The 21105-nt window shown below is 39.8% G+C and overlaps 1 protein-coding gene and 1 long non-coding RNA gene across 8 annotated transcripts in view; both read right to left on the bottom strand.

Moving 5' to 3' along the window:
- The window catches only part of ncoa1 (nuclear receptor coactivator 1), an 88031-nt gene that overhangs the window by 52958 nt on the left and 13968 nt on the right, over window positions 1-21105 (bottom strand). For all 6 annotated transcript variants that reach the window (XM_031581076.1, XM_031581081.1, XM_031581080.1 and 3 more), the window contains exon 3: window positions 10392-10497. In XM_031581076.1, coding sequence (XP_031436936.1) covers window positions 10392-10480 — 89 coding nt within the window. In that variant the 5' untranslated portion in view covers window positions 10481-10497. The remainder of the gene's footprint in view (window positions 1-10391; window positions 10498-21105) is intronic.
- LOC116223655 lies at window positions 1238-8196 on the bottom strand. 2 transcript variants are annotated; one of them, XR_006152820.1, is made up of 3 exons: window positions 5290-8196; window positions 4121-4244; window positions 1238-1696 (listed from the first exon to the last, which is right to left on the bottom strand). It is a non-coding gene; the product is annotated as an uncharacterized LOC116223655 (long non-coding RNA). The 2 variants fall into 2 exon arrangements; XR_004165206.2 differs by having other exon boundaries at window positions 4121-8196.

Genomic DNA, 21105 nt, shown 5'->3' with positions numbered 1-21105 from the left:
ATTCCCATTTCACCAGCTTTAACGTTGTAGGCAACAGCAAGCAATGTTTTCTCAACAACAATACCTGTCAATGTGCCAAGCAGGGGGTGTGTAGGATTGTCTGCCAACACCTTGTAACTCATAGTAATGTATGTATGTTTAAACTTAATGTACTCATTAACATTAATAACGTTAATTAATCGTAAGTCCTTATTAGTAACAAAACATTCAAACTAGACATAACACAGAGGTGCGCACAGCAAGAACCAACTCCAGCACAAAAAAATGATTAACCTGAGTTTTATAGCTAATTCCAAATCTGAAGATCTCCCATCACTACCAGAGGCCCTCCGAAACCCTTATAATCTGAATCTAAACATTTTGCTGCAGGGAGTAATATGCCCCTGTCACCGACACACACACGCTAGGCAGTCAAGGGCATACTGGACAACATACTGTATATGATGCAAAACATACAATTAAAGCAGTACATGTCTATAATGATTAGACCAGGGGCATTTGGAGTTATTGAAAGGATCAGAGAGAGAGAAACCTTCACTTGACAGACCTAGCCGTCAGTTCACTATAGGCTCATTATTGGTCTGAGAGCCAGAGAGGTTTTTAGCTTAGGTGGTAAAAATTATTTTGCTTAATTGCTTAATGATTTACCTTGAGTTTTCTTCTTGAAATAGCCAAGAGGGCTATATTTGTTATTTTTTTTAACCGAAGCTTTTTTATCCAGGTATGCGCGTTTTCCAACTTTGTGTGCACTGTGCAGATTGATTACTCCCCCATCCTTTGGACAGTACAAGTCAAGTTCAACTGTGTGACTCTGGGCTAGGCTTCAAATCTTCTGGGCAATAGCCCCACGTGATCATACCTAATGATCCCCAATAGCCCCACGGGATCAGACCTAATGAGGCCACTGGATCAGATTAGCTCTAGACCACTTTCAGGATGGGGGTCCATGTGTCCCTTTGTGTATTGCGAGGGATCTTTTAGGGTCTCTCAAGGATAAACAGCGGGGCTAACTTAGTGCAGGTCTTTAGGGCCCCTGGGCCTGTACTCGATAGGCCACTGAGCCTACTAAGGGGAATGGGGCAGTACTTTTTTTATGCATATAAATTGTAATACAAATATGAGTAAGTAAAAACACAATAAATAACAATTCCCTCTAACTTTCATTACGTGATGTTCATCTTTTTTAAGGGTCACTTGTTAACATGTTAACATTGAACACTGAAAGCACACAAAGCGGTTTATATAGACTTGAAGTTTATTGTTTATTGAACTATTGCTACAGCAAAAACCACACCACTTTTGAAAAGTTATTCAATGTTACACCTTGTACAGTAGTCCTGATTGTTTATAGGCAATAGGCAAAATTATAAAAAAAATATTGTCTCATCAGTGAGGTTTCAAAGAAGCCATACTACAAAAAGATAGACACACTATAAATGGGTGTCACCATTGACTGTTAATATCATATACACTTTGCTCAGCCGTTACAGATACTTGAATACTTGGCCTATAGAGGCTTTGCAAGTCTGCAGGATCACATGTAGAGCCTCTCGATTGACCATAGATGAGCTGCCTTCTAAAGGGGTCTCCTCTTCCTCCTCCAGTTCCAATTGTGGTCACTTCGGTTGTGAAGTCGTGAAGGAAACTGTTGAGGGGTGCCAACACAAACATCAGTGCAGGACAGTTTTCTGTGTGCCTATGATACATAAAAACGGACATTCAATTTCCTGTTACGCCAAATTCAAAAATGAGAAGCAATGACAACTTATAAACATAGCTGCAAGCGGCGATCATAAGGGTCCAAACAGAATGTGTGAAAAACCCTGAGTGGCAAAAGGTAGAAGGATTTGACAGCTTCCGCAGGTGAAAAAGGACATTGGCACTTAGGAATTGGCATTTAGGAAATGTGAGCAAATTGACCCGTGTAAATACACCAAATTTCAGATTTTTAGCTTAAAGCAGCAATAAGGAGTTCTGTTCCAAAACTAGTAAGCTAATTTCCTCAAAGGCATGCAAAAACCTTGCAAACACCACCAACAACCCAGCTGTCACTGATAGAAGCTCGCCAACACACTAACTGGTGTCTTTTGGCAGTATAGCTGGCAATGTCATGCTGTGAAAGCTTTTATTCCATTTTTGCAGGGTATTCCAGCCCGGAACACAGAACTACATAGGGCATATCCTGGATGGCTAGTGGGAAAGACACAGGTGTTTATCTGTCCTTCACATGACCATATGCTATCAAAATGAATTTGAGGATGGTACCAAAACTAGTTGCCTATAAAACCATACCTCAAAAAGTGTCAAAATGTTGCATAGTGTTACTTTAAGTGGTTCTTGAGATATTACAATGTGTAAGTTGCAGTGTCCCCTATGGACAATAATTCATGAAATTTGGCGAGCATCCAAAGATTGTGCTAGTGATGGAGTTGATGGATACGATTCAACTAGAGCTGTCAAGTGATGAAGTAAATTAATGTAATTAATGACATGCTTTGTGATATATCAATTCAGTCAGAAACATTTAAAAATCCGATGTGCCATTGACGTGAAGAGACAAAGTGAATAAGCCTGAGAAGAGAGTTGTCACCACACACTCATGGCAAACAACAGACTTGATTTACATTGTTTTGATTAACCCATCTCATAGTTTGTCTATGTTGGTCTAAAACTAGCAAGATAACTAACTTAGGTAATGTAGTACACCAAAAACTAAAGCACAGATCAAAATTTGGCTAGTTTGCCAACTTATTTTGCCAAAAACACTCATGGCATGGGCATGGTTGTCTTTTGATATAGTATAGTTAAAGACAAGTTTGTTCTTACAGTTATGTTTAAAAACATATTTACAAATTATCTTTGGGGATTTCCAGAGGTTTTTGCTCGAAGTTCTGATGAGGCTGTAGATCTAACATCCAATTACCAATACTGCCCAAAACATTGATGCCAGCTCCACATCAAAAGGGGAAAACGTTTCATTATGTCTATTAAATTTCATTAAGATTAGCCATTCACACTAGCAAATATGGACTGCTGAACTTTGATTGCCCATTGGCAGCCATTATTGTCGAGGGAGCCGATTGGTATTTCATGACTTCTTAGCATAAGTAGCAAAAAACAACCACACAAAATTAGATCGAGCCAGTGGCCACACCTTAAAGTTTCATTGGCCCATAAACTTTGAAACACTTTGACTTTTAACAACTTTTTATCAGCATGGTCTTGATAAGGCCCATTACATTTTGTTGTAATCTGATGAAGTGCCTAAGACACGTTTGTTTTCCTGCCCTTTGTCTGATATTGAATTGGTGGGAAATGTAGGGGGTGTAAATTAGAAGTTCTAGGCCCATTTGATTTGGGGAATTATAAAGAATCAGAGGAAAGAAGTAGCTTTGTTCTAACCAATGTGGTAGCTGAGATGAGCCAAAACGTAAATGTGCATATTACAGTGCCCACTTGTGGCCGATTTCTTTCATATTTGGTTATGAGTCTAAAGACGACCAGCCATTTACACTGTCAAATATAGGCTGCTGAATTTTGACTGGCCATTTGGCAAGCCAGCTGATTGGCACTTTTGGAAATGTAGGCAAATCGGGCCAAGTATAAGCCGTAGTAGCACCCCCTATGGAATTGTTTTTTTTAAAACACAAAGATTTGGCGAGCATCTAAAGAATGTCTTAGTGATTGTGGTATCAAGTTAAGTAACCACTACATCAGAAGATATAAGCCATAGTGTCAACTTAGTTATGAGATTCACCTACAAATGTGATTGACGTATGCTATTGAAAGGGGTTGTCGGATCAGAATTATTTTAATAAATTTTGTCCGCATGGTCTGAAGATGATGTATACCAAGTTTTGTGAAAATCGGAACAACAGACCAACAATTTTGATTCACTTTCCCTTTTGATTCTTTGAAAATGTCGGGAAATATGGCCATATGGCTCCCGAGATATGAGCAAAAACATCAATTTGATTGTTATAGCGCCCACTACAGGCAAAAAAAACTACAGGCGTGTGCGACTTACGGGAGAAAAAAAGAGAAGAATTAGAACAAATACAACAGGGATCCATTAGCTTTCTGCTTGGGCCCTTAATAAAGTAAGTGTAGGTCAACCAACCTATACTTCAGAAGTGAGGTTGGGGAGTTTGGATAGAAAGCTGTGTGCCAACTGTGCATCCCTTCGGTGGGTCCGTCTGGCAAGCCATATGATGCAACACAGCCAACTGTCCAGATGTGCTTCCCTAAACACCAAGGGCAGCCATATTTAATGTATGTGCTTTTTGTATGTGCTCCAATGTCACAAAAAGCAATAATACACTGCAAACATAAATGCAGATATAACTATAATTAGTAGGGAACTCATCTGACAGATAATCCTTGCAAACCTATGCCTACAAACATGGAGTAAAAGCAAATCTCTCATAAGCATTTAAGATATTCCATTAGAACTTTACTGTTTTTGCAGTTTTGTTCTTCGGCCAGTGCAAGCTTTCCATGGTTGGTACAGTCAATAATGATGATAGTCCATTTCATGTTTTCTCTCAGTAAAAACCTCACAGGTACTCACATCCTTAAGCATGACCTAGAGCTTTTCAAGTGAGCAATAGACTTTGGCGAAGCAAGAAAAATTGTATTGACAATACTAATGATCGAGCTGCATCAGAGTGATTGCAACTTGCTTTTTCTCTTTCTGGTGTAGCAGCCAGTTTAATAGTAGGTCAGATGTGCCTCCTGAACTGAATTAAGTGATTGCTATACAACACCCAGTTTGCTCCGAGGTCAGGCCTCATTCTAGCAGCGACACTCACCGACATACATACACTGCATAGCGTGCTAGTTTGCCAAATTATAGGTGGACGTAAACAACACTTTCCTCTACCACAACATGCTAATATTGCTAACCTCTGATTATCTGAGTGGAACACAACTGTAACTTTGACTGCAGACCAGCTACACGAGGGACAGTAGGCACAGCTGAAATGGCTTCAGTGATTCAGCGATAACTGAACTGATAAGTCTTGTGAATCTCTATAAAATCATCACCAAGGAACACTCTGGAAACATCTACAACCATTCTCTCATTTTACTTTCAGGTTCTTTAAGAGTGTTTATAAGATGAAGTTCATCTTAAAGACATTAAATTAACAAACAAACAGTTTTAATGGTATTGTGGATCCTGCAGCAAGGAAGGCCAATAACTTTCTAGAAAATGACCTCAGATGTTAGAGTTGGCTAGTGCTAAACAGCCAAAGAAACCCATAGTATAATGATATTTTCAATACTTACATTTCCCCCGTCTGCAGTTTTGCCACGGACAGTTGGTATTGATCCCTCTTTTAGGAAAAGTTTCGCTGCCAATCCAATGTTGTACTGAACCAGGTTGGAAAAAACACAAAGTGGTTAACACACACGTACAGGTTTGTGCCAACTGTAGCTGGGACGTTGCCATCAAAAATAAACTGTCCTCTGAGGCTCAGGGCCGATTCAGCGATGTATTGGTCTGTGCAGTCGAGAGTAGAGCAGTTTCCGAGCTTAGCGCTTAGCTTTAACATAATACAAGCGAGTCCGGCGCTTGCAAGAAAAACACGGACCGTCGCAAAGGTAGTTCTCAAGCCGTGGGTGGAGATACTCAGATACTCGGGCAGTATAATTCTAATGAGCCTCCCATCTAGATGTCGAGGTAGAGAGCCAAACCTGAATGGCTTGTTGAATCACATGTTTTCTGACCTAGGCAGGCCCAAGAAACTGAGTAGGTTTTCAATATAAAGGGGGTCACTGCGCTGGGCAAAAATGAATCTGTATTGTGAGTTGTGAGAACTCTGTTCAGTTTGGTTTGATGTTGATCAAACCATCAGCTTGGTCGCATAAAATGTCTGTAGATCAACAAACACACTTACTGCCCAATCAGTGGACTTCCTTGTAATTTCTCCCTTCTTTTAATTTTGTCCAGAAAGTCTTTACTGATAAGTTAATGCCTTTTGTTTTCACTGGCTACTGGTAATGTACCTTTTTTCTTTTCAATGGATTTTCTTTTGACAGTCGCCCAATTTTCCTTGGCCCAGTTGTTGAAATTGCCAATTTCCATCCATAGATGTTAAATAGTATTTTACAGAAATAGTACATTGTAGCCTATGGCGAGTTTGTGTTTAAGAGCCTCTTTGATGTTTTCTTAATTTGTAACTTTGTAACAAGGGGGAAGGACTGTTCCACTGGTTCTCTCTTTTTTCTTAGTTTCTTCATATGAAGGCTACACAAAACAGTAAGTAATCTGCATCTAATGAAATGGATAGTCCTAGATAGCTCCAAGACAAAAATTACCACATAGAAGCTTTGAAGGGAAAGTAGTCCAATATCACTTTACAAATATTATACCTCAAAGCTCATAAGGTTAAAATAATAATTTTTAAAGTCAAACCGTTAGTAGTTTTAGAAATGTATGCTCACAATTAGATAGCTACAAAGTTGAGACAAACACATCTTTAACATTCATGCATGAATTATGACAATTCAAATGATTTTTTGTTCAGTGTTTTTTAGGGGTGTGCAATAACATAGTTTTGCGCTAAATAGTATTTATTTATTTTTTTAATCGTCTGATAATCAATATTGATCTGTAAAATTCATGGACTGAATCGTAATCAAATAAAATCGAGGTATCTGTGCCAAAACCAAGCCCTTGTGTTTTCAATCACCCACTTAATGGAATGTAATATTTATTGTGCAAACTAGCGCGTGTCATCATAAAGATGCATTTTGAAAACTGTGTGAAGAAACTTGGTCTATGGGCAGCATATTGCATTATTATTTGTAGCCTGTGTGAAATATTTATCTATTTATTTATCATTCATTGCTGTAGGCCAGTGGTTCCCAAACTTTTTACAGTCCCGTACCCCTTCAGACATTCAATCTCCAGCTATGTAGGCCTACACGCGTACTATACTGGAAGTATGTGTCTGTGAAGGGACATAAGTAGATATGTGTACACAACCTACATGTTTGCCAGCTTATTAAGTGTGTGTGTGTGTGTGTGTGTGTATAGGGGCCCATGTACGGGTGCATGCTTGTGGGTGTGCATAGCAGTGCATATGAGCTCTTCCAGTGTAGTGCATCTGTGTGTGTGGGAGAACACAGCACTAAAAGTAGGTCAGCGCACTGCCAAAACTGTGTGCATGTACTGTACTGGGGTCAGGCACTGCGTGGAGTTGCCATGGAAACAAGCAGTTACATCAGTCTGCTGAGGGAGCTACAATCATTGATACAGACAGACCAGTCTGGTCATAGAAGCAATCACACACACAAACATACAAACACATAAACAACCTACAGCCTCGATCTACACAGACATATACATACTTGTACTGAGGTGACATTACTGCTGTGCAGGTTCATCATTTCCTTCACTGTCTTTAGAGCAATGATGATCTACAGCCAGAGACCATCCTCCAAAGCGTTTACTCCAATCCAATTTACTAATTTAGCAGATGCTTTTATCCAAAGCAACTTAGAGTACAGATACCCATTTTCATCAGTAGCCCATGTAGGCCCCCTGGGAATTGGACCCATGATTGCTCGATCCACAGGAACAATACATCCCTGTAAAGCTAGACTCATCACTCATTCATAGCACAATTCATGAACAAGGGTGTTGGCTGTTGAATGTAGCAAATGTCCGTGTTTCATGACCATATTATATCATATAACAGTAGTTCCAATACCACAGCATATAGACAAAGTAAACATGTATCAGTTTTACTGGAAACAGACATTCGGAAGTTTACAATAGTTAATAAAAATAGTGAGTAGACTCTTTAGAGTCCATTTGTTCATAGTGAAGAATATTGGTGGCTTTATCATATTACTTTATCAGTTGCACCTCATGTGAATCATCCTGTAAACAAATGGTGCAGTGACAAAACCACCTAAAGATCAAACATCCATTGTCCACATTTCTTCCCCAACAAGAATGTGACACGTTTACATTAAGTACACAAGTGCCAAAAGCCTTTGCATAGATATTGTTCTTCTTAAGTTTTATTAACTACTTACTAACCGAGAGTGAGGTCATGCCGGGAAATATCAGACTGAGGCTTTAATGTATCAACCGAGCGACAGCGAGCCGACGTTTGATATTTCCCGGCATGACCGAACGGTCGAGGTTTAATTTACAGTAAAGTAACAACTACTCCAGTAGCAGGCCCGAGGTTGAGTATGAAGTATAAGCGGCATGACTTTTCTCAACGGTTTCTGTCTAATTTGACCATGAGGAACAAAACTAGGGTGCTGTCATTTACTGTAACCCGAGCGAACATCAAGATTTTGCCACGCCCTTTTAGCGCGCGTCCAGCGCATCTGTATCTCAGCTTCTGAAGGTTGTAGACCCTTGAATTTGGTCTCTAAATGACCAGCATACGCATGTTTATATATGCACTATGAAGGTTTCTAAGCTCTAAAACCGTCACTTTTCGAGATATTCAAGAAGAAAAAATAATAATAATTTGTCTGGGGCGCAAAAAGTACTCCACTAGCAGGCTCAAGTTGAGTATGCATTATGAGCGGCACGACTTTTCTCAGTGGTTTCCCATGCAATTTAATCTATAGTATTAGCTCCCTTGCCTATGGTGAGTACCATTACATTGCTAACCGTAGCTTTGCTAGCTAGGTTAGCAGCTGTCTAGCTACTTTATATCCGTGTGGACAAACTAAGCAATAACCTTAGTTTGTGTGTAAATATTTGCTAATATTTAGGCTTTAGGAGACTACCGTACATGTCAGTTATTAAAATCACAGACATTTGTCACTGTTGTTTTCGTTTCTACATTCGTTTAAAATCGGTAGAAACATTAAACAAGTTAGTGACAGCACAGGCTCATACATACCGCAACTTAAAAGGGACACGACCACCAAGTGAGGTTGAAACAAGTTCACACAGTCAGGAACATTAATGTCTAGGCGATATTATGGGCTACTGGTTGAGGATGTATAACCCTGGCAATAACAGAGTGAGGTTGGAGTCAACCCCACAGTGATAGGAAAACCCATGGGAATGAATGATCTGACTAATGGAAGTGGAGTAAATAGACAAAAAGAGTGGCCCAAGTACCAATCCTGGAGGTACACCAGTGGAGAGTTGGTGAGATTTTGACAATTGTCCCTGCCATGACACACTAACTGAATGTCCACTGAGGTACGATTCTAACCAGCTGACGGGCTTTCCCTTACATTACCAATTCGGACAGCGTAGAGAGGAGGATGCCATGGCACACTAACTGAATGTCCACAGAGGACAGCGTAGAGAGGAGGATGCCATGGCACACTAACTGAATGTCCACTGAGGACAGCGTAGAGAGGAGGATGCCATGGCACACTAACTGAATGTCCACTGAGGACAGCGTAGAGAGGAGGATGCCATGGTTCGCTGAGGACAGCGTAGAGAGGAGGATGCCATGGTTCGCTGACCAAGGCAGACAAAGGCTGCTGACAAATCTAGTAGAATTAGAACTGATTCTACTCTCAATGCTTCAGTCTCAATTCAATTATTTTACTCGCTTTGATCTATTTATTTTTAATTTTTCGTTTTAGAAGAGATTTCTATTTTATATAAGAGATTTGTTTACATAGTTGATCCTCCCTGTTTAATTTGAAAATTATTATCAAATAGATTTATTTATAAATGTGTACATGTGTAAACTGTAGATAATAGAAATTATATACATTAACCCCATAATGTATTCCCAGACAATAAACAAATTCATAAGATGATTAAATAATTTATAAAACACAATGCCTGCGCAAAGTGTGGTAGGCCATCACAATAATAATGATTTTAAATGGGTAAAATGTTCTTCTAATACCATAGCATCTTTACATGTATTTTGTCAAACATATTTGCAGTGTTGTGAACATAACGTTTACAATACAGTCTTCAACTGGATCTGTAATTTATACACATACGAGAACTCAAGAGCACATGTAGCTTTCCTTCGTAGCTTTGAAAAAACGACTAAAACTTTCAGAAATACCAGGTTGCACATAAAACCTCTACTACACACTGAGCTATCTCTAATCCCTATTCTAATCGCTATTGCCTAATTTATAGTTAGCCATAGGTCAGTCTATGGCACTGTTTTGTAAACTTACATAAAAAGTTCTGAGAATAATAATGCAGCTTCAGCAGGCAGGCAGAGTGAGCTACACATGTATACTTTTTCCCACTTGCCACAGTGGTGAGATGGTCGAGCAAATCTCCCCATCATTGGCAGATATGTATCTGCATTCAAATCTCCCCATCTTTGGCAGATATGTATCTGTATTCAAATCTCCCCTATCTTTGGTAGATATGTACCTGCATTTAGTGGGTGGTGGGTCCTAATTGGCTGCCATATCCTTACCTCTGGCCAGATGTGTCACATGGTGAGCCTTTCCTTTTGCGGGACTCTAGGGAGACAGGTTCAGGGGTGCCGTCTTCACTGGCACTCATCTTGAGCTTCAGCACACCTATTCAAAACAAAAATGAAATGTTCAAAATGTTTGTATGTTTTTGTGTACACATTACTGTTTGGTTTGAAATCACTCATGAATATCCAACTTATATTTTCATCCACCATAAGGTGCAAAATTAATAAAAACTACAGCATGACTGCTTCTTCACTAAATCGTTCTTCCATGTGAAGCAGTGCTTTGGGTCACTGGCCTGTTGTAAGATGAAATTGGGCCCCAGTCAAGTGCCGTCCACAGGGTATTGCATGGAGATATAAAATGGAGTTAGAACCACCAGCTTCCATGTTGGTTTCCTTTTACTGTACAAATACTTTGGCAAGGCAGGGTTACCCGACTGAACGTGTTAATTCTTAAAATACTGGAACATTTCCCTACCCAATGTGTGCTTACCAGGCAAGAACCGTCCAGGTTTAGCTAGCTAATGTTAGAAAGTTGAAGATCTTCTAAGCTAAATGTAATGTTTCTAGACTAGTCTATGGGATAAAAGCTAATGCTAGCCATCATTTAAGTTAGTGAGTGTGTGGTCTATTTGAAGTTGTTTAAAACATGATCAACATGTCCTAGCCTACGCATCTGTCTCTCACACTTCAGATGGACTTCAACATCTCATCTGATTTGACATTCCTCAAGGTAAAGGTAAAGTTAAAGATCAGGTATTTAGAAGACGTTTTTATCCAAAGTGACTTAAACAACCGGCAGCAATGGGGAATCAAATACGAAGCAGTGACACTTTCCTCCTGTAACAATCATCCAAAATGTCTCCGACCTACAAGAATAAACTGCTTAACATCTCTTATATCCCAGAAATTGACAAGTTCCGTTGAGATAATCAACATTTGCCTAATCTTTGAGTGGTCATAATGTTGTGGCTTCTCTATATTTGTTTCTGTTGACTCTGCAATATTTGGTAGGGGTGCAACAGATCACAAAACTCAAAATTTGCACCATTTTATGGTTTTTGAGTCACAAATTGGATAAAATAGAGACAAATATAACTTTGCTTTCCATTTATTACTTCAAGAACACTTCAATCAATGGACTTCTGCCCTTACATGAGAACAACATTCAAGACATCCAATGTTTAAATAAAATAAATACAAAATTCAATACTCAATTTTTAAATTAAGGTGCAATATGAGGCATGATGATACCTTCTTCCTTTGAACAATAGTGAATGAAAAAATAAGCTTTGTCCACATCATCTCTTATTACGTTATGACTAGACTACTGCAATGCTCTTCTGTCCGGATGTAGCAACAACTCAATAAAGAGTCTCTAACTAATACATAACGCTGCTGCACGTACACTTACTACAACTAAAAAATATGATCATCTCACCTGTACTTGCCTCTCTGCACTGGCTCCCTGTCAAAAGTGAAATTGATTTCAAAGTACTCCTTCTAGCATGCAAAGCTTTAAACGGCTTAGCTACAAATTACCTCAAGGAATTCATTGTGGAGAGAGCTAGATAGGGTGTCAAGTCAATTCGTTTCAATTTCTCTCTGTGATTTCCCTCTTGCACACATTTCAGCAGTAAAGCTCTAACGTGGTTCCCACGTCAGGAACCACCAAATAGAGCTGCAACTCTTTGGCTATAAAGACTCCCGCTGTCTTCACTATTACCGCCATCCAAGTTTTCGGTGCAGTTTGCTTGTTAGTTTGTCTGTCTGTATGCAGGATTACGCATGAACTACTGGCTTGATTTCCATGAAAGGTGTAGCATGTCCCAGTACTACAAGTAGGCCTAAGTAGCGTAATATCACTGTGAGTGTAGCCTACTAATACAAACAAGGTGCTTGAAAACTGTACTGCATAAACCCCCTCTCCCCCTTGAGAACAGCGAAATCAGAAGTGGTCGTAGATCTTTTGCGGCTTTAGGTCCGCCTCTGGTTACTGTCCACATATTTAGTAACATAACGTTTTTGAAGAAATGTGAAGGGGTCTTCTCTCAGTCTGTCAACGTCGCATGTCAGGTAGAAAGTGCTTCTCTGATGCTGTGTCCTATCCCTCCTACACAGACACAGACTATATTCGATTTTTTATATCTGTTTGTATGGTTATTTGTAATAACTCTTTTCTCCATAGGTAAGTTTTATTGTTCTCTGTTAATATGTTCATACAAAAATGAATTGGAAATATTAACAGAATGTGAAGAAATAACAATTTTATAGTTAAAAAAACTCCTATGTACTTGTTTGCCAAGATATCTATTAAAGTTAGCATGCTAACCAGCTAGTGTTGGTCCAGCCTTTTTCGTAATACCACTACGTACCTCAAAAGGTGACAGTGCGTCACTGTAGCAGAAATAGTACAGAGCCCATCGATTAACATTAATCAACTAGCTCAAAAGCTTGTGTGCTTAGATTTTAAATTTTTAAAATGAATGTAACATAAATGGCAATCAATGTGTTAGCCTTGACTAAAATAATGTAACAAATATCGAGCAAAAAATGTTTTCACACCTTTAGCCCCCACATCTTGGCCAAACTTTATGGTAACTTCTGAAAAGGGAGAGGAGGTAGGGGTGGACAAACCTAGTGATACACCGTCTCCAATCTGCCTGGAGTGTGGAGTAGGAAATAATTTAGCTAACTAGTCAGAAAATAAATGCATTTAGCACCTTTAAGGTGAAATTATAATATTTTAAATTTACATTATTAAAAAAAACTAAATGAAATATTTTAGAGAATAAAAATCTTAAATTGTCCTGGTTGCACGACCTTTTATAACTGGGGATGTGGCTGTGTACAAAACCATACATCTTCAAACTCAAGTTAAAGGTGCAGTCTGGAATTCTAATCCAATACACTTTTTGTCCCTGTCCTTTAGCTGTCTGTTCTGGGGGTATGTACAAAACAAATCCAGTGTAATACACAGTCCTGGCTCTGTAAGTGGGAAACAAAGTGGTTCGGACCAAGCCATACATATTCTTGTCAATCAACACGTTTTCTTAAGGCACAGAATGATAGGGGTGTGATTTGATTGGCTGTGTTTATCGGTCCTTCACATGACCATACATCATCAAAATACATTTGAAAAAGATACCAAAAGTACGAAACCCAAAATAGCAAATTGTTGCATAGTGGTCTTTTAATGCAGTTAACAATATAACGCCAAAGCCTTAGAGCTACAGCTCAGGCCTGTGATACTAAGGACAGAGGACGCTTTTGACTTTTGACTAGATGGGCTGCAGTCATGCTGTAGCCCACGAGCAATGCCTAACTTACACCAACATAGCCCACCCCTCCAGCAGTAGCAGAGTTGGAGTCGGTGTAAGAGAGGGATGACCGCTCCCCATCCCAGGCGATGCAACGTAGGCTCTCTCTCACCCTGCTACTCCAAGAAACGTGCAAATGGAGCAGCAAATGGGTATGTGAGGGAGAGGACCATACCACCACACACAGAAAGGTCACGAGCGCTCAAAAGATAGCCAGCACAATATATGTGTAATAACTATGTGTATTTCCAGAAGAAGTACGGTAAGTGTTCTGTAAGAGCATGAGAGGGGGGCCTGACGCGAAACCCTTTGGGTGGGAAAAAGAGGCAGTGACAGCCTCTTAAAGCAGAAGAATTCTATGCTTTGCTTCAAACACCTTCTCCATGACCAGATTACATTTACATTTAGTCATTTAGCAGACGCTTTTATCCAAAGCGATTTACATATGTGCGACTTACAATGTATACACATTTTACATTTACACTGATGGCACACTGCACATCAGGAGCAATTAGGGGTTCAGTGTCTTGCTCAAGGACACTTCGACAGGGAATCAAACTAGCAATCTCCTGGTTACTAAACGACTTCTCTACCTCCTGTACCACTGCCGCCCCAGATAGGTAAAGTCCATGAGAAGCTGCTCAGTCACTCTTGACTGACCACATCCCCTGACCAATATAGGACAAGTAGAATGTAGACGCAAATCTCCCGGAAGGGAAACATGCTTGGTAGTGACAGGAGGCTGTGAAACACTCTGGGGAAGCATTCTTTAATGACATCACTGATTAAAGATTTTTGAGGCATGTTTAAAAAAATTACTGGGACCTACAATACAATTTAATTTGCAACAGAAACCTTGGTAATACAACAAAGAATAGTGAACAAAGGGAAGCTGAGACACAATCTCAGTTATAAGGAACAGGACTGAGTAGATTACACATAAAATATAACAAACAAGCTACTTCACTGATAACTCTAAAAATATAAAAGACTTTTACCAAAAATATATGTTATTATCATTAATATTAAGTGCATACATCAACAGAAGAGTTTGCTATATTCTGGACATGACAAATACAGAAATCACAAGAAATAAGGTAAATCACCAGCATAGAATTCATAAAAGATCTGCCCAGTGCTGAAGAATGTCAGTGGTCAGTCAACATCCACTTGGAAGACCAAAGTATATCTTTTGCCTTCGCATTGTACTATACAGAAAAGCATACATTCATTATACTGCCTCCAATTTACACCAGGGGCAAGGATTCAAATTTAAACAGGGGTATCTTCCAGCATGGAGCTCATTTGAACTATTTCCCAATATTAAGTTGAGTAAATAAGTGGAGCGGATTACTATCTTCATGGTAGACATTACAAACAGACTGGATTACTATCTTCATGGCAGACATTACAAACAGACTGGATTACTATCTCCCTGGTAGACATCACAGGGTATGTACTGATACTTCTGAAGACAACAATGTCAAGTACCACGCAGACTGTTCCTAAATCTATTCTAATCATCTATGTATTACTGTTTTTATTTTGTTTTGTTGCAATGTATTGCACTTTGAGCTGCGTTCTTCGAATGAAAAGTGCTACATAAAGTGTGGCTCACTTACATACTCTCTTTACCTCTAACAGTGACCGTGGTTACATGGATTCGAATAACTGCCTTAGTCGGACTGAAATCGCATTATCCGTTTCATGTAAGCACCTTAGTCGGATCGTAGTCGGACCGCACATAGTCGGACTAACACCCCTGGATAACTCGATCCGATCCAGTTGATAGTTCGACTATTGCGGCATGTAACGGTGAATTGGATAAGGAACTGGACTTTGCGTCTTTGCGCATGCTTGAGATCCCGCCGCCCTCCTCCCTCCCTCCCTGCCAGGTCGTGACCCGGAAGACGAAAGAGACGATACGTTGTCTCAACTGTTCATACTAATGACACGTTTATTTATGAATATCCTGCAGACTGTCTCACAAGCTTATTCTTGTTGACTATGAACAAACATAACAGAAGAGGTCCAAAGATATGAGTACCTTTACAACCCCTCCTTAAAAACGTATAAGGACGTTCAAATTACGATACTTATGTGGTGCCAGTGTTGACAAAAACGTTGACTGCGACTGTTTGGACAGAACGCGCTAATTCACCGAACAAATACTTTCATATTAATTTCCCACCACTTGTTAGTCATGTCATCCATTCATATCGATGTGAATCAATCAATACTAATACATCTTTAACTGTGATGTGTTTTTGTTTCATTTCACAACGTATTTACTGTATAATCAACGATAGCAGGTGCCCGCTTGTAAACAGTCCACATTTTATTTGCTTAAAACACACAGCAGTACTGTCAAATCAGAAAGCAAATCAGCTGTCAAAGGGCTGTTACCTGACCAAATACCTTTCAAACTCGGTGATAGTATTCACAACTAATTTGTTCTTCATTCTATCAAATACGATGAAGTGTGGTCCGCGACGGCCACAAGTAAATTATTGCGACATTTCTAACATACAACTCAGAACGAAGAGAACACAGCCAGTAGTAGCCTAATCTAATAAAGAGTTGCCTAATCTATTAACAAGGTCATGGATTGGTGGCTTAAGACAGGAACTATGAAAAGAAAATTAAATGAGAAAGCCTCTAACATAGACAAGGAGAAAGTGGTTCAGCCTCATTGGGAATTATCTCGCCGTGGAGTTGCATTCAAAACACTGTGTTTTTCTCCCGCTGAGACAGCAAGATGATAACTAGGCTATATTCTGTGTTGTGTGACGTTGGATAATGACAGCTCTTAATTATGAAAAGTTGACTACTAGGATGGCTGTATTAATGCCAGTGGGCTAGCCTACTGTTGGTAGTGAAATACTGCGGTCAGTATGCGCATCGTTGTGTTTTGTGATGTCTGTCTGAGTGTGTGATGGGAGTATGAGGCTGTGAGCGAACTATAGTTTGTAACATAACCAAGTCACGCATGGAGCAGGGTTCCAGATGCTTTGCCTTGCGCATTGTCATATCTATAACTAGCCTACTGGTACGTACAAAAGGAGAGCCCACCCGCGAAAATCATGTGTGCGCTAACAATTGTCTGGCGCCAGGTCTTGGGTAGGAGGCATGTTGTTCCGGGGATATTTAGTTAAATGGTCCGCGAATTTTTTTTTATTGGCTAAGTGGTCCTTGGTCTGAAAAAGTTTGAGAAACACTGCTTTATAGACAATAACGATCATACACTCCCATTGCACTCAAACAACCACACTCAAACGAGGAGATATTGTATCAATTAGCCTATTAAGTACTGTATTTATTGATTGCAAAGAGTTCAACGTTACAGCAACATAACTTTGCTCCGGTCGCTAAATCTGATATATCCGTGTGCATCATCGCTCTCCCTCTCTCTCTCTGCCACACCCACCCTGTAACCTACGTGTTTATACATTATAGAAGCAAGACCATTATATTGTAACAAATCACGGAAGCGTGGTATATTTGTTATGGCTTTTTATTAAACACTAAAACACAACACACTGTCACAATGGCACGGGCTTTATGCCCTGGTGCAAGTTACCACGAACAGACTGTGCTACCGTCACCCACCTGTATAAGCTCTGTCCCAACACAGAACAACGACATGTAATTAGAACGGTAAGGAACATATAGGGAACGTCGTTGAGCTAGTGCATCACATAGAGTATAACAGTATGCGCCCGCTGCACGGCATTACGGGGCGACTATGCCGGCACGTTAAAATATTCTGGTTTAAAGTTAATGCTTGTGAAATCAGCTGTCACTCGGCTATTACCTGACCAATACCTGTCAAACTCGGTCATAGTATTCACAACTAATTTGTCCTTCATTCTATCAAATATGATGAAATTTGGTATTGTACCCGTGAGGCAAGCCTGAGTTAAGTTCTGTTCGGTTATCTGGCACTGAAAAAACCCACGAATAAGTACTGTCAAATCAGAAAGCAAATCAGCTGTCACTCGGCTATTATCTGACCAATACCTGTCAAACTCGGTCATAGAAAAATATCATGAATGCATATTTATTACAATGGGGAAACTATAAAATCGGAGTACGGACAACTAATGCCCAGCGTTGACGATGCAGATATAGAGCTGGAAACAGCTAAATGAGCTACAGCCCAAATGCAGTGAGCTTTATCAAGCCCTGGAAAGTTCGGCACATTTGCCCGTTTCCACAGCGTCTGCTGAGCGGTCATTCAGTACAATGGGGCGTCTTAAGACATATCTTACGAAGTACGATGACTGACAAAAGACTGACTGGACTTGCTCTCATGAATATTCACACAGATTTGGAAATCGACAGCGAAGAAGTACTAAAACAATTTGATGCAACTGGCAGAAGGGCAATGCGTTTTGGCTGTAACCCATTATTTGCGCGCGTGTGTGTGTGAATGTGCATGCGTTTCTCTCGCCTTTTATCTTTCACCTTTGAATAATGTAACTTATAAACACGTTGGCCCAGCAGAAACAAACAAACAACGTGATGGACAACCCAAGAGGCAACACGCATTTCTGGACCGATGAACAGACGCGATTCATGCTCAAACAACTGTTGTTGTTGGTAGTGGTGAAGAGGTCAAGCGGAAATGGCTGTATCACCACTAGTTGTAATGAAAACAGCGCCACCTATCGTATCGGATATGACATGCTTTCGGCCAATGATTCGATTTATTCACTGCCATGTATATTGGGATAATAGCACCTACCCTCGAAAGAAAGCATAGTCCGACTAAGCAAAGATTCGAATTATACCATCATGTAAACACACTGAGTATATTGAAAAAGCTGTAGTCCAAATCGAAACATAGAATCGATCAAATTATCATGTATAGCAGGGGTCTTCAACCTTTTTCAGCCCAAGGACCCCTTGGCTGAGAGAGACACTGAGCAGGGACCCCCACCCCCGCCGCCCCAAATTTGTGCTTGATATTCATATAATTTATTTGGAACTAAGTGTCAGTCACACACACACACTCCCCTACACATGTTTTAACAGAATTACAAATCATCTGAGACACAAAACTCGTTTCAATTTATTCTGTTTATTATTGACATTTTTTCTCCCTTACAGTTAGCCATCACTCTGTATTAAATTAGGGAGGGACAAAGAATTGAGTAGCTTGAGAAGCTTAAGTATGGATGAAATATCTCCTACCTAGTGAGAGATCTGACGTTTGAGAATTCATCATTCACGTCTTTGGCAACAATATTCTCCCTATGAAGCATGCAGTGCGTCATACATCGCTCTTGCACCGTCTGTGCACATCGCGACACATTTTGGCCAGGGTATATCATGTTCACGGAAAAAATTGTTGATCACTTTGAAAATCTCGGAACTTTTTTTTACCTCCAGGCAGCTGCTTACAGAATAGAAATTCCTCCTGCATCTCATTTTGGTCGATAAATCACAAAAAAGCTAAAAGCTGAGTGTCGTTTGACACATCGGTAGATTCATCTAATTGTAGTGCAAAAAAATCTGCCTTCGGGAGTTTGCGACTAGTAGTGCCCTCACATCAGCTGGCAATTCATCAATAGGGCGGGCATTGGGATGCTTTTCAGTTTTTTACGTACTCATCCTTCCCAAACATTGTTTTGCACATATCACTAGCTGTTGGCAATATTAAACTTTCCGCAATTATGTATGGCTGTTTGGTCTGAGCGACACGTAATGCAACTTGATAAGGCTTTTAAAGCTGGCTCGCAGACTTTGGCTGATTGTCTCATCAAGGTCTGCTGGCCCTCAAAAGATTTTAAACAGGAAATATTAAATGTTTTTTTTCTTTCAAGTGAGCATGGGTTGTCTTTGAATGTCGTTGCAGCTTTGATGGTTTCATAGTTTCGTTTCATAGCACGGAAGAGCAAACCACGCATAATTCTTCACCATCGGTCTCTTTGTAGGTAAAGGCAAACTTCAGATAATTCTCAGAATATTTACGTGTCATCTCCCGTTTGCGCTTTTCGCTGTTCATGGAAGGGGTGTTAGTATCCTCTGAAGGTAGATCATCTGAACCGCCATCAGTGGTGTCTGACGAGGAGCTTTTGTTCCGAGAAACTACAAAACGATCAATTATTTCAAATTGTACGGTTATGGCAGGTAACGTCTTTTGGCACCAGATAGCTAAAAGTGCATATGTTGCCATTATGATCAAATGATCGCGTGAAGACTCATGGGTAGCCTATGTATTATTTTAAGGAATAGAAAGCAATTTTTACGTTCTGTTTATGTTCATGTAGTCTTTTGGACGTTTTTCAGTTTTGGAAGAGGGTAAAAATGCTTCAGATGAAATAATTTGGCGGACCCCCTGCAGTACCTCCGCGGACCCCCGGTTGAAGACCTCTGATGTATAGAATAAACAATGGCATTGCATTCCTAGAATAATACAATATGGAACAAACATAAAATTAACAATAAAAGTTATTACAATGACAATATAGCAGTGGTGTGCCAGGGCAAGCAAGGCAAGCTTAATCTAAAAAGAGACATGAATTTGTACAATATATGAAGTTAATATCTGTAGCACATCCCTTGCCTCTCCATTTACGATTTTATATACCTGTTTGAATTAAGGTTTGCCCTTACTGCCCTCTTGGGGTCGTTGCACTGGCCCACAATACTGATGCTGAAATAATCCAGTCTAGTCTTAACCTGGGTGCACTCTGTACCACTTTGGAGAGAGTAAAACACTTTTGTCTAAGTGTTGTGTGCACCAATCACATGAGTTGCAGAGCTTAGATAAACCATCTACCTAATCAACAGGATAGGAAGCTAAAATACTGTATTAGGCTAGCAGGTGTAGCAGGCTAATCAAAAGCAAAGCGAGCTAGAAACGTTAGCATACAATCTCCAAGTGTGATGGTTAGAAATATGAACATTTTCTAATCCAGTTCCTCCCCAGATAGCCAGTTCATCAAGTTGTAGCTCAATACACTATGTGTCATTGTCCTTGGTAAGAAAAAAAAGTACTCCTTCCACTCCTTTCCACATCTCTGTTTTCACATACAGCGGACACGTATTAAATCTTCTTCGAATGCTGGAATTCCATATCTTCCATCATCTACTTCTAAATGGCACATCTTACCTCAAAATAAAGGGATTATATTTGGATATCTGGGTAGAGTTTTGTTTGTAAACAGTGGATGGTCTGCCACGTGGTATATTCACTTTCTCAAAGCCACAGGTAATGACGAAGTTCTTAGCATGTCAGAAGAAAAGCTAATAAAGGGGTGGGTGTGTACACTGTCCTACTCGTGCTTTGACAGAGATGTGTATACCTGAACATTTCACTTATTTGAGGTACTTTTCAAACAGTTCATTTATTTGTCAGTGTATTAATCAGAAGGAAAAGC

Source organism: Clupea harengus, chromosome 15 (assembly GCF_900700415.2).
Source record: "Clupea harengus chromosome 15, Ch_v2.0.2, whole genome shotgun sequence".
Lineage (NCBI taxonomy): Eukaryota > Metazoa > Chordata > Actinopteri > Clupeiformes > Clupeidae > Clupea > Clupea harengus.
The sequence above is the reverse complement of the archived record's forward strand: the minus strand, read 5'-3'. Positions and strand labels throughout refer to the sequence as shown.